Genomic DNA, 14,258 nt, shown 5'->3' with positions numbered 1-14,258 from the left:
TTTTCCTCCGGGGGAAACACAGACAGTGTGCCCAGCAGCCGGTGGATGGACTGGACTCGCAGCGGAGCGGTCCAAAAATCGGTTTTACCTCCGAGAACGGCGAGAGGCAGAAAAGGCAAGATGGCGGCGGGCGCGGGAGCAGCAGGAGCTGCTTCAGCGCTCCTTCATGGAGCTCAAAGCCGAGATTCTGGAGCCGTTTAAGGCCTCACTGGACAAACTGGTGGCGACGCAGACGGCTCAGGCCGGGGAGATTCGGGAGCTGCGGCACAAGGCCTCTGAGAATGAAGATGAGCTTTTGGGCCTGGCAGTGAAAGTGGAGTCGCACGAGGCACTGCACAAGAAATGGCAGGCGAGGATGGAGGAGATGGAGAACCACTCCTGCCGGAAGAATCTACGGATTTTGGGCCTCTCGGAGGGGCTGGAAGGTTCGGATTTGGCGGCCTGTGGTCCTAATGTTAAACTTGCTGATGGGTGCAGGGTTGTTTCATGGTCCCCTGGAGCTGGAAGGCGCCCATCGAGTGCTGCAGTGGAAGCCCAGGCCGAACGAACCGCCCAGGGTGGTGCTGGTCAGTTTTCACCACTTGGTTGACTGGGAGTGCGTGTTGAGGTGGGCGAAGAAGGAGAGGAGCAGCAGGTGGGAGAATACGGACGTTCGGATTTTTAAGGACTGGAGCACGGAGGTGGCGAGGAGAAGGGCTGGCTTCAATCGAACGAAGGGAGTGCTCCACAGGAAGGGGGTGAAGTTTGGCCTTCTACAGCCGGCTCGCCTCTGGGTCACGTACAAGGACCGCCAGCTCTACTTTGACTCTCCAGAGGAGGCCTGGGCTTTTGTCCAGGCTGAGAACTTGGATTCGGACTGAGGACTGGGGGGGAAATGTACTTTGCTTGGAGGCTTTGTCCTCTTGGGTATCCTTTCGCCCATAGTGGCTGTGTTTGCTGATGGTTGTTTCCTGTTTGTTTTTGCTATTTGAGTTATGATTATTTGGGTTCTTTCGGGGCTGTTGGTTATTTATTGTGGTTTTTTCCACTGGTGGGTTGGGGAGTAGTCTGGGGTCCCAGTGGGTCATGTGTCCATCTTTTTCCTGCGTGTTGGGTCGAGGGGCGGGGCTCGGGTTGGAAGCGCGGGCTTTCTTCCCGTGCCAGAGGAATTGGGGGCGGGGCCAGCGCTGGGAGGGAGGGATTGGCGGCTGTGTTGCATCGGGTGGGGGGGTCGTGGTTATGGCGGGAGTAGCCGGGGTCAGCAGAAGTCAGCTGGCTCACGAAAGTATAATGTTGGGGGTAACGCAGCTAGCTTGGGGGGGTGGGGGGGGGGGTGGGGGGGGCAGGGGGAGAGGGGGGGTGCTGGGTTGTTGCTGCAGGGACTGGATGGTGAAGGGGGGGGGGGGGTTTGTCACCGTGGGGAGCAGGCTTGGGGGGTTCCCCGGGCACGTGGTGGGTCGAGGAAGGGCTATGGCTGATAGAGGGAAGGGGACGGCGTAGAGGGAAGGGAACGGCCCCTCGGGTTCGGTTGGTCACATGGAACGTGAGGGGGCTGAATGGTCCGGTGAAGCGATCCCGGGTCTTGGCTCATTTGAGGGGGCTGGGAGCGGATGTGGCTGTGCTCCAGGAGACGCACCTCAGGGTTACGGATCAGGTGAGGCTAAGAAAGAGTTGGGTGGGACAGGTGTTTCACTCGGGGCTTGATGCAAAGAACCGTGGGATGGCAGTTTTGGTGGGTAAGAGCATGTCGTTCATCGCGTCCAAAGTGGTGGCGGATAGTGCAGGTCGATATGTGATGGTGAGTGGGAGACTTCAGGGGGAGTGGGTGGTCTTGGTTAATGTTTATGCCCCCAACTGGGATGATGCGGGCTTCATGCGGCGAATGATGGGCCTGATCCCGGACCTGGAGACAGGGAGACTGATTCTGGGTGGGAACTTTAACATGGTGCTGGATCCGGCTCTGGACCGCTCGAAGTCTAGGACGGGCAGGAGGCCGGCAGCGGCCTCTGTGCTGAGGGGGTTCATGGATCAGATGGGAGGGGTGGACCCTTGGAGGTTTTTGAAGCTGGGGGGCAGGGAGTTCTCCTTTTTCTCCCATGTTCATAAGGCGTACTCCCGGATTGACTTTTTTGTGCTTAGCAGGGCGCTGATCCCAAGAGTGGTGGGGGCGGAGTAATCGGCGATAACCTTTTCTGATCATGCTCCACATTTGGTGGACCTGGAGCTGGGGAATTGGAAGGATCAACGCCCGCTGTGGAGGTTGGATGTGGGGCTTTTGGCAGAGCAGGAAGTGTGCGGTCGGATCCGTAGGGGTATTGAGGGGTATCTGGGAAACCAATGACAATGGGGAGGTGCAGGTTGGGATGGTTTGGGAAGCGCTAAAGGCAGTAGTTAGAGGGGAGCTGATCTCTATTCGGGCGCACAGAGAGAGGGGGGAGAGGGTCGAGAGGGAGAGGCTGGTGGAGGAGATGGTCAGGGTGGATAGGAGATATGCAGACACCCCAGAGGAGGGGCTTCTGAGGGAGTGGCGCCATCTCCAAGCGGAGTTTGACATTTTAACCACCTGTAAGGCGGAGGTGCAGTGGAGGAGGGCACAGGGGGCGGTGTATAAGTACGGGGAGAAGGCAAGCTGGATGTTGGCTCACCAGCTCCGGAAGCGGGAGGCAGCTAGAGAAATTGGGGGAGCCACGGATGCGGGTGAGAACTTAGTGCGGGGTGGAAAGGACATCAAAGGGGTGTTCAGATCCTTTTATGAGGGGCTATATCGGGCGGTACCCCCCGGGGAAGCAGGCGGGATGGACTGCTTTTTGGATAAGCTGGAGTTCCCAAGAGTAGGGGACGAGCGGGTGGAGGGTTTGGGGGCCTCAATTGAGCTGGAGGAGTTGGTGGAGGCGCTGGGAAGCATGCAGACAGGGAAAGCGCCGAGGCCTGACGGGTTCCCGGTGGAACTTTAAGAAATTTTCAGATTTGCTGGGCCTGCTGCTGGTGAGGACCCTGAATGAGGCCAGGGAGGCGGGGGGCTTTGCACCCGACAATGTCCAGGGCAATTATCTCTTTGCTCCTGAAGCGGGACAAGGACCCCCTTCAGCGTGGGTCTTATAGGCCAATTTCGCTCCTTAACGTAGATGTCAAGTTGTTGGCAAAGGTGTTGTCCAGGAGGGTGGAGGATGTGGTCCCGACGGTGATTCATGAGGACCAAACGGGGTTTGTAAAGGGGAGACAATTGAATGCCAACGTGCAGAGGCTCCTGAATGTTATGATGATGGCGCCGGTGATTGGGGAGTCAGAAATAGTGGATGCGGAGAAAGCTTTTGATAGGGTGGAATGGAGTTACCTGTGGGAGGTGTTGCGGAGGTTTGGGTTTGATGAGGGGTTCATTAGCTGGGTGAGGTTGCTGTATAGCTCCCCGGTGGCGAGTGTGGTGACGAATGGGAGGAGGTCAGAGGACATTCGGCTTTCCAGAGGGACGAGGCAGGGGTGCCCCTCGTCTCCCCTGCTCTTCGCGTTAGCAATTGAGCCCCTGGCCATGGCGCTGAGGGACTCGAAGAGTTGGAGAGGGATTGTGCGAGGGGGGAGCACCGGTTGTCGCTGTATGCAGATGATCTGCTGCTGTATGTCGCGGACCCGGCGGAGGGGATGCCAGAGGTGCTGAGGATACTTGAGTTTGGGGACTTTTCGGGATATAAGCTAAATGTGGGGAAAAGCGAGCTGTTTGTCCTGCACCCGGGGGGTCAGGAGAGGGAGATAGGGGAACTCCCGTTGAGGAGGGCTGCGGGGAGCTTTGGTATCTTGGGGTTCACGTGGCTAGGACCTGGGGGGCTATGCATAGGCTTAACTTTGAGGCTGGTAGGGCAGATGCAGGAGGTGTTCAGGAGGTGGGATGCGCTTCCGCTCTCGTTGGTGGGCAGGGTCCAGTCGGTTAAAATGACGGTGCTCCCGAGGTTTTTGTTTCTTTTCCAGTGCCTCCCCATGTTGATCCCGAAGGCTTTTTTTAGAAGGGTGAATAAGTCGAGGGTGTGTGGGCGCGGAAGGCCCCGAGAGTAAGGAGGGTATTTTTGGAGCGAAGAAGGGAGGTAGGGAGCCTGGCACTGTCCAACCTGTGTGGATATTATTGGGCGGCGAACGTGGCGATGATTCGCAGGTGGGTGACAGAAGGGGAGGGTCACGCACGGAAGAGGCTGGAGGTGGCATCCTGTGCGGGTACGAGTCTGGAGGCCTTGGTGACGGCCCCACTTCCACCACCCCCGGCGAAGTACTCCACGAGTCCGGTGGTGGTTGCGTCCCTCAAAATCTGGGGACAGTGGAGGCGGCATAGGGGGGAAGTGAAGGCCTCAGTTTGTACCCCGATACAGAGCAATCACTGTTTTGCACCAGGGAGAACGGGTGGGGGATTTGGTAGTTGGCACAGGGCAGGCATCAGACAGTTTGGGGACCTCTTCTTGGATGGGAAGTTCGCGACTCTGGAGGAGCTGGTGGGGAAGTGGAACCTCCCCCCTGGGAACGCTTTTAGGTATATGCAGGTCAGGGACTTTGTTAAGAGGCAGGTGGAGGCGTTTCCGTGGCTGCCGCCAAGGGGGGTGCAGGACAGGGTGCTTTCGGGGACGTGGGTCGGGGAAGGGAAGATCTCGGCTATCTACCAACTGATGCAGGAGGAGGAGGAGGAGGCCTCAGTAGATGAGCTCAAAGCGAAATGGGAGGAAGAGCTCGGGGAAGAGATTGAGGATGGGACGTGGTCGGACACCCTGGAGAGGGTGAATTCTTCCTCTTGCGCACAGCTCAGCCTAATTCAGCTGAAGGTGCTGCACAGGGCGGCTCACATGACGGGGGCAAGGATGAGCCGGTTTTTCGGAGGGAAAGACAGGTGTGGGAGGTGTTCGGGTGGCCCGGCAAACCACACCCATATGTTTTGGGCATGTCCGGCTCTGGAGGGGTTTTGGAAGGGGGTGGCGGGGATTTTGTCGGAAGTGGTTGGGTCTAGGGTCAGGCCGGGCGTGCAGGAGGCGAGAGAGGCCGGTATTCTGGCCTTTGCGTCTCTAGTAGCCCGGCGCAGGACTCTGTTACAGTGGAGGGATACGCGGCCCCCGAGTCCGGAGACCTGGGTCAACGACATGGCTGGGTTCATCAAGTTGGAGAGGATGAAATTTGCCCTGAGGGGGTCGGTACAGGGGTTCTTTCGGCGGTGGCAGCCCTTTCTCCATTTCCTGGTGAAGGGGTAGAGAGTGGTCGATCTCTGCAGCAACCTGGGGGGGGGGGGGGGGGGGTTTGGTGATGGTTGAGGGGTGTGTTATGTTATTTTCTTCTTTCTTGTATTGCTATTTGTTATTATTTATTTTGGGGGGAAAGAGTTCTTTTCCTGTTTTGTTTTGGCGTGGTAACATGCCTTGTTTGTTTTAAATTGCGGGGAGAAAATTTGTTATTGTTATTAAAAAACTTGAATAAAAATTATTTTAAAAAAATAATATTCAATCAATTTTTGAACCAGCTAGTAAGATTTCCTCCTTACCTTCTTTCCTGAAATGATTGTTGCAAAACAGGAGAGAATTGTTATGATGACCATACCATAACTGACTTTAACCCTCATTTTGTTCCTTGCAGTATTAATCATCTCAAACCTGAAACAAATAAAACAACATTAATTTTTAAAAGTGTCAAGTATCAGTTAATTTTTAAGAGAAGGGTGGCATAGGGGTTAGCACTTCTGCCTCAGTGCTAACCACTGGGGGTTATGGGATAGGGCGGGCTAGGTGGGGTACTCTTTCAGAGAGTCGGTGCAGACGCAACAGGCAGAATGGCCTCCTTCTGCACTGTAGGGGTTCTATGTTAATCGCAAATTACTGCAGATACTGGAATCTAAAACAAAATCAGATTTGAGATTGTACAGCATTTTCTGTTTTTGTATCAGTTTATCTGAAGATTCTATAATGGAAGGAAAGAAGTTAGGTGTCAAGTAGCTGAAGATAACTGCATCTTTTAAGAGGAGTAAATTAAGAGTTTAATATCAGAACACAGATGGGCACGCATTTTGTCAAGACACAAGAAGCTGAATGACCTAGGTCCATTCTTTAAGCTTCCATTTAACTGGAATCCCAGAAGTTGAAATGCCATGTCAATTTTCAAAAGCATCCACACTTATCCAGTGGCAAATAAAAGTCCAGAAATTGTTGGAATTATCCATGTCACAGAAAGCACTGAATTTGGATTTTTAAAAACTTCATCTGTATTTTTGCACTGCAACTGCTGCAAGTGCAAATTGATAAGTGTGGTGACATCAATACCACATCCAAGACCACAAACATGAAAATATTTTATATTGCACACAATTTCATTTCAACATTGGAGCACTAATAGTGTTGGATTATAGGATTAACCTTGTGTAAAGTTTTGTGCAATCTAAAACAGAACTCTGAAAAAGTAACAGTGTGATACTCTACTTCTGTTATTTATGGGTTTTTTAAAAAATTCCATTAACTATTGCCTGAGAGGACAGGAGTAATGAGAGTAATTGTGAGGAGTTGTTTTCAGTTTCCAGTCCTTCATTCGCTTTGCTCTGCCAACTGACCAAAGATCAAAATCACTCCATGTCCAGCCACTGCACTCAAATAACTTAATTTTTAAAAAGTGAGGCAAGTGCGGAATAAAAAGCAACTGAGTAATGATGATCATGAAACTACTGGATTGTCATAAAAACAGCCCTTGTGACATCAGATCAACGTGGGCAAGGAAACCTCCCACTGATTGGACCGCTACTGCCTTGCCTCAACTGATGAATCAGTATGACTTGAAGAAATACCGAGGGTAGCAAGGGCATTGAACGTGACTCTGGATGGGGAATTCAATGGCCATCACCAAAAGTGGCTCAGTAATGGTGTTACTGAATGAACAGGCTGAATCCTGAATGACATATCTGCCAGACTGGGCCTGTGGTAGATGTTAAGAGAACCAACAAGAGGGAACAATCTACATGACTTCACCCTCACACTAATCTACTTGTTGAAAATACATCTGTCTACGACAGAATTAGTAGGAGTGACCACTGCACAGTCATTGTGGAGACCACATCCTGTCCTCACACTAAGGATGTGTTCCATCGTAGAACACAGAACAGGCCCTTTGGCCCTCGATGTTGTGCCGAGCATTGTCCAAAACCAAGATCAAGTTATCCCACTCCCTGTCATTCTGGTGTGCTCCATGTGTCTATCCGATAACCGCTTGAAAGTTCCTAAAGTGTCTGACTCCACTATCACAGCAGGCAGTCCAGTTGTATGGCACTACTATGTGCTGAAATGAGAGATCCAGAATAGACAAGGCAGCTCAAAATTGGGCATCCATGAGGCACTATTCGCCATCAGCAGCAGCATTGTATTCAACCACAATCTTTCACCTCATGACTCACTATAACCCATACTTTACCATTACTATCAAGCGAGAGAACCAATCTTAGTTTAATGAGTGTAGGAGAGCATCCAAGAGCACCATCAGGCATTCCTAACACAGTTGCCAACCTGCTGAAGACAAAGCAGAGGATTACATAAGTGCTGAACAATGCACGTCCTCCCTGTGTGTGCGTGGGTTTCCTCCGGGTGCTCCGGTTTCCTCCCACAATCCAAAGATGTGCGGGTTAGGTGGATTGGCCATGCTAAATTGCCCGTAGTGTCCTTAAAAGTAAGGTTAAGGGCGGGGAGGGGGAGGGGTTGTTGGGATACGGATATAGGGTGGATACGTGGCTTTGAGTAGGGTGATCATTGCTCGGCACAACATAGAGGGCCGAAGGGCCTGTTCTGTGCTGTACTGTTCTAGATCTAGAATAGAAACTGCATGCACAGAATTAAGCGATCCCATAATCAGTGGATCAGATCAAAGCTCTGCGAGTCCTGCCACATCCAGTCATGAAAGGTGGTGGACAATTAAATAACTAATAAGAGGAAAGTTTGACAATCATCCCAACCTTCAGATGATGGGGGATCCCAAGCACGTTAGTGCAAAGAAACAAAAGACTGAAGCACTTGCAACCATCTTCAGCCAAATGTTCCAAGTGGATGATCCATCTCAGCCCCCTTTTTGACATGCCCCAGTCAATTTGATTGACTCTGTGATATGAAGAAATGGCTAAACACAGTGGATACAGCAAAGTCTATGAACCCTGATAATATTCTGGCTGCAATACTGAAAGATTATGCTTCAGAACTTGCTGAGGCAGCAAGCCAAATTGTTTCAGTACAGCTACAACATTGGTACATACTCCACAATGTAGAAAGTTGTCCAAGTATGGTCCGGTCCACAAAGGGCAGGGCAAATCCAGCCCAGTCAGTTACCAACCCATCAGTCCACTCTCAAATTATCAGCAATCTGATGGAAATATGTCATTGACAGTGCATCCAAGTGGCACCTATTCCACAAGAGCTTGCTCACAGATCCTCATTTTGGGTTCTGCCAGGGCAACTCAGATCTTATTCTAGTCTTGACTTAAACAGACAAAAGAGCTGAATTCCAGTGGTGAGGCAAGAGTGATTGCCTCTTAAATCAAGGCATTATTTCCTGAGCATGGCATCAAAGAGCCCTAGCAAAACTGAAATCAATGGGAATCGAGGGGAATCGTTCCATTGATTGGCATCATACCCAATAGAAGATGGTTGTTGGAGGCCAATCATCTCAGCCCCAATGTTTTCCTGAGAGAAATCCCCAGAGCAATGTCCAATGGGCAGCATGGTAGCAGTGATTAGTACTGTTGATTCACCGCTCCAGGGTCCCAGGTTCGATTCCCGGCTTGGGTCACTGTCTGTGCGTAGTCTGCACGTTCTCCCCGTGTGTGCATGGGTTTCCTCCGGGTGCTCCGGTTTCCTCACACAAGTTCCGAAAGACGTGCTGTTTTGTAATTTGGACATTCTGAATTCTCCGTGTACCTGAACAGGCGCCGGAATTTGGTGACTGGGGGCTTTTCACAGTAACTTCATTGCAGTGTTAATTTAAGCCTACATGTGACAAGAAAGATTATTATTATTATTATTATTATTAAGTCCAATTATCTTCATCTGCTTCATTAATGACCTTCCCTTAATCATGAGATTAGGGTGGGAATTGCTCCAGATCATTGCACAGTGTTCTCTACCACTTTTGACTGCATGCAAGATTTAGACAATATTGCGGCTTGGATTGTTAAATGGCATGCAACATTCACAAAAGTGCCAGTTCTTGCCAACAAGAGAGAATCTAACCATTACAGCTTGATATTCAATGACATTCTGAATCCCCAATAAACGATGCAAGGGTTACCAGAGACCAGAAACATAACTGAATCAGAAGTATAAATACTGTGGTTACAGGAGCAAGTCAGAGGCTGGGAAATTGGTGTTAAGTAATACACCGCCTGACTCCCCAAATCTTCTCCACCATCTGCAAGGCACAAGTGGGAGTGTGATGAAATACTCTCGACTAAATGAGTACAGCTCCAAAAACACTCTGAATAAACTTGACACGATCCAGGACATGATCGCCACCCCATCTACCACCATAAACAATCACTCTCTCCAACACAATGCACCATCTATAAGAAGCACCATAGCAATTTGCCAAGGTTCCTTTGACAGCACCTTCCAAGCTTAAAACTTGTACCATCTAGAACAGTATTTTTCAAACTTTTTCCCAGAACCCATATTTGACAACTGGCCAACCTTCGGGACCCACGCCACATTTGCTTTCCAGTCCACACTGAGTCAAGGCAATGTTTAGGACACTGACGTTTTCTTGCCCCAGGCAAGGTAGGGAAGGAAAATCATCTAGTTTTCCAATTTGTACCCACTATGCAGTAGCTCCTGGTGCATTGAATTTATGCCAGGATTGAGCGAGGACAGGGTGAGGCATGCACAGCCGTGATTGATATCCTCCAATCTATTAAAATTCACATCCAGGGCCACACATGAGATGTAGGAGGTATTCCACCTTAATGAATCATTAATCCTTGATGGAAGGACATTTTGCATATGATCAATGAATGGCCTATTTTCACCGGGTGCTCTCTCGTCTTGGGCACCAAGTACTTACATTGTCTCTTGTAAAAAGAAACAAACAACAATTCTCACGAAGCAGAGGAGCAGCCACAGCTTCTTGCTGGTTATTTTCTTCATTGAGGATATGGCCACCTTGCCCAACGCCTCCAACTCCGCGGCAACAACCGTGGCATGTCCCATCAACCCCCAAGCCCCTCAGCACCCCCTCCTCCCTGGGACTCAAACTAGAGCATGAAAACATTCACTTCAAAATCAGGTCAACAGCAAGCTACACCGATATTCCTTTCACCGTACCAGTCTAGGTTTTGCAATGTTCCAATTTTCACAAAGCAGCTCAATATCTGCTCCACACTCCTGCTTGTCGAAAACATTATGTCCAACATGAACCATCAATACTCGGAGGACTTGTTCAGAGTTTGCGCCATCCCCTCACAGCATGACCAGGGTATATTGCCCGGCGGAATTGCTTTTCAGAAGACTTTCCAATTATATAGAATAGAACAAAGCACCGAAAAGGAAACATGCTGTGAAAATGTTATTTAACTCCAATCTGTTGCAGACGAAGCATGTTAAAAAAAACTGCCAATGACGGAATAAGTTGTTCACTGACAGGCAAACCCGTGGCCAGTGATGGAGAGAAAAATCAAGTGGATCCGCTGACTGTCCGTTGAATTTGATATTTGGTCCAAAATCTGTTGCAGTTGTAAGGACAAGTAAATGAAAGATCTTCCTACTTGGCTGCCAGTCAAAGATTCCTTTGTGCTTGCAGCAAAAATGCTAACACCTAGGGATTGTTGCTATGCTAACTGGTGGATGGTTCAGCTGTTCAGAAGAGAACGGACTTTTAACGCAGCATTCATGTGGCAGCTACATCTGGAGCTGGGCAGTCGCTGAGAGGAACGTTTCGAGCTTGTCGGGTAGCTTTAAAAGCACGTGCACTGGAGTGCTGGCGGCCGAGGTACATTACCTCTGAGCTTCGTATTGAGTTAATAGCTTGTTAAAGTCTTGTTCTTACAGGGGAACGGCTTCTCCTTATGAAATACAAAATTGTTAGCGGCCGTGGCCCCTGCGACCCTTCTGACACCTGCCCGCGACCCACACTTTGAAAAACTCTGATCTAGAACAGCATAGGCAGCAGATGCAATTGCAAGCTCATCTCCAAGCCACACACATGCCGACTTGAAACTATATCATCATTCTTTCACCATCACTGGCTCAAAATTCTGGGTCCCTCCTTAACAGCACTGTGGCTCTTCCTACACCACAGGGACTGCAGGTGGTTAGCCTCCACCTTCTCACTGGTAAAAGATTGGGCAATAAAGCTGGCCCTGCCAGCAGCTCTCACATGCCATGGGAAAATAGAAAATGTACTTTCACCAAGTTGAAAAGTAACTCTGCAGTAGTGTGGGTCACTTTGCACATATCCATTAAAGAGACTTAGGAAAAGGTTTGAGAGAAATATTTGAGTACTGATGCACAGAAAATATCTTCAAACATAAAAAGTTCGCATAAATGAGGCATTCACACTCAAAAGACACAATTCCCTAAAGGAACAGACTCTCCTATCCCGCACTATCATCATCGCCCCCGACAGAATTTGAAATTAAATGAAAATCGCTTATTGTCACAAGTAGGCTTCAAATGAAGTTACTGTGAAAAGCCCCTAGTCGCCACATTCTGGCGCCTGTTCGGGGAGGCTGGTACGGGAACAGCCAATTTGATCATTTGTATCATGAAAGAAGCTCAAAACTCTTCTGCGTGTGCCCTCGGCAGTCTCATGTTAAAGTTAATAGTTACATTAATTGGTAAGAAAGGATGCAGCTGGTGATATTTCCAGGAACTGATGAAAGACCTGCGATGCCTAGTGAGGAAGTAGAGGATGCAGTCAGCGAATTGTCATAAGTAAGGAATGGTCTGTGATCTGCATTACTGCAGCACAGTCAGGGAGGGCAAAATTCAGGATAGAAGTGATAGAATCAAAGTCCAAGACAAGCTGGGAGTTCCGAGTGCAATTATGAATGTCGGTAGTAATTATCATAGACTTTTCATAAAATTTACAGTGCAGAAGGAGGCCATTCAGCCCATCGAGTCTGCACCAGCTCTTGGAAAGAGCACCCTACCCAAGATCCACACCTCCACCCTATCCCAGTAACCCCACCCAACACTCAGGGCAATTTTGGACACAAAGGGCAATTTAGCATGGCCAATCCACCTAACCAGCACATCTTTGGACTGTGGGAGGAAACCGGAGCACCCGGAGGAAACCCATGCACACACGGGGAGAACGTGCAGACTCCGCACAGACAATGACCCAAGCCGAGAATCAAACCTGGGACCCTGGAGCTGTGAAGAAATTGTGCTATCCACAATGCTACCGTGCTGCCCCAATTAGGGTCAGTAATGCTGTATGTAGAAATAGTGTTAGTCACAGCAACACCCACAACTTGTACTTAGGCAGCATCTTTAACATAATAAAACCTCCCAAGATCCCAGAACAACTGGAAAGCCAAATAAAAATGCATACTGGATATCTGTACTTACTATCCATTGTACCTGCGACAGGAAGGCAGAACAAGATTGAATCACAATGGCATGTGACAGCCACAAAACAGAAACTAACATACAAGGCCATTCATGCGATTGGTAGCATCTGTGCAGCAGGTAACGCCACTTTCACTCGCACTCAATTGGACAATTTATCAATTGATGGCCTCTTAAGATTCTTATGAAAGACCTTGGAATGCAATGTGTTCGCGAATCATCTCCAGCCCTCTTGCTGCTCTTGGGAAGTAAAGGCATATCAGACAAATCTTCTTTCTGTCATCTTCATTCATACTGGGCCGAGCTACTTGATATTCAACAAGGTTCAGCCGTTCATTCAAAGTTTTCAATGCCAATTGTAGTCTCCGTTCTGCATCCTATACGTCAGTGCCAGGTAGGCTTATTGTAATGGATGGTGGTGCTGCAACATTATGTCGCCTGACTGCCTGTTTACATATTTTTATTTTCTACATACTGTCGATCACATTGGCCACGATGGAGACAAGTGGCTGCAGAATCTCAGGAAAGAAGGGCGAAAATAAAAAGTGTTCAGACATGGCTCCTCGGCTATGGCTAATTTATGGTAGAAACAAAGAAAAACCGAACTGGACAGGAGTGCATACCCATAAGATGCCAGTAATGGGGCTGGTTTAGCTCACTCAGCTAAATCGCTGGCTTTGAAAGCAGACCAACAGCATGGTTCGATTCCCGTACCAGCCTCCACGGACAGGCGCCGTAATGTGGAGACTAGGGGCTTTTCACAGTAACTTCATTGAAGCCTACTCGTGACAATAAGCGATTTTCATTTCATAGGGGCTGGTTTAGCTCACTGGGCTAAATCGCTGGCTTTTAAAGCAGACCAAGCAGGCCAGCAGCACGGTTCGATTCCCGTACCAGCCTCCCCGGACAGGCGCCGGAATGTGGCGACTAGGGGCTTTTCACAGTAACTTCATTGAAGCCTACTCGTGACAATAAGCGATTTTCATTTCATTTTTAGTAGAGAGTTTATTGAGAAGTATAGTGAACCACGGGTCACCAATAATAGCTAGCACCATCATTGGGACATCTTTCATTTGCACCGTTGGCACCTTTATCACCGTGTCTTCCATGGTCTGCTTCAAAGCCACCAGAATTCCACCAACAAAACCCCATTTGCCATGGATGTGCACAGTAAACAAGTGATCCAGGTTGAAAGTTGCCACATAGGTCAAGAAGTAAGAAAGTTCTCCAAGGATTCCCACCGAGACATTGAAGACTGTGAAGAAGATCCCAGAGAGGTTCCAGGAGCCTACCAGCTTGGTAGGATGGGGAAAAATCGACCTGCTCCTTAGGTTAAGTGCCCAAGTTCAAGCAACTACTTTGTGGCTACTTTCTCCCCCAACCCCTGTGGTTGGGGATGCAGGCAGAGACAAGCTTGAAAATTAGAGCACAAAGATGTGCAGATTAGGTAGATTGGCCATGCTACATTACCCCAAAGGTTAGATAGGGTTACGGGGATAGGGTGGAGGCGTGGGATTAAGTAGGGTGCTCTTTCAAAGGGCTGTGCAGACTCGATGGGCCAAATGGCCTGCTGCACTGTAGGGATTCTATGATACACAGCTGACAAAAAATCCTATTGCTTTTAGTAACGAATGGTAATTACACTTACAGTACTCATCATTGCCCAAACCAGATTACCATGGCATTACATAGAAATCTCAGATTTATTCTCACTTTATTGTGTCACTATATATT

General features: G+C 49.2%; 1 protein-coding gene across 1 annotated transcript in view; it reads right to left on the bottom strand.

Annotated features, from left to right (window-relative positions):
- LOC119968939 (protein FAM162B-like) overlaps positions 1 to 14,258 on the bottom strand; it is a 28,252-nt gene that overhangs the window by 8,773 nt on the left and 5,221 nt on the right. The window contains exon 3 of the mRNA XM_038801952.1: positions 5,483 to 5,591. Coding sequence (XP_038657880.1) covers positions 5,483 to 5,591 — 109 coding nt within the window. The remainder of the gene's footprint in view (positions 1 to 5,482; positions 5,592 to 14,258) is intronic.

The sequence above is a fragment of the Scyliorhinus canicula genome, chromosome 7 (assembly GCF_902713615.1).
Source record: "Scyliorhinus canicula chromosome 7, sScyCan1.1, whole genome shotgun sequence".
Lineage (NCBI taxonomy): Eukaryota > Metazoa > Chordata > Chondrichthyes > Carcharhiniformes > Scyliorhinidae > Scyliorhinus > Scyliorhinus canicula.
This window is presented reverse-complemented; position numbering and strand designations above follow the sequence as displayed.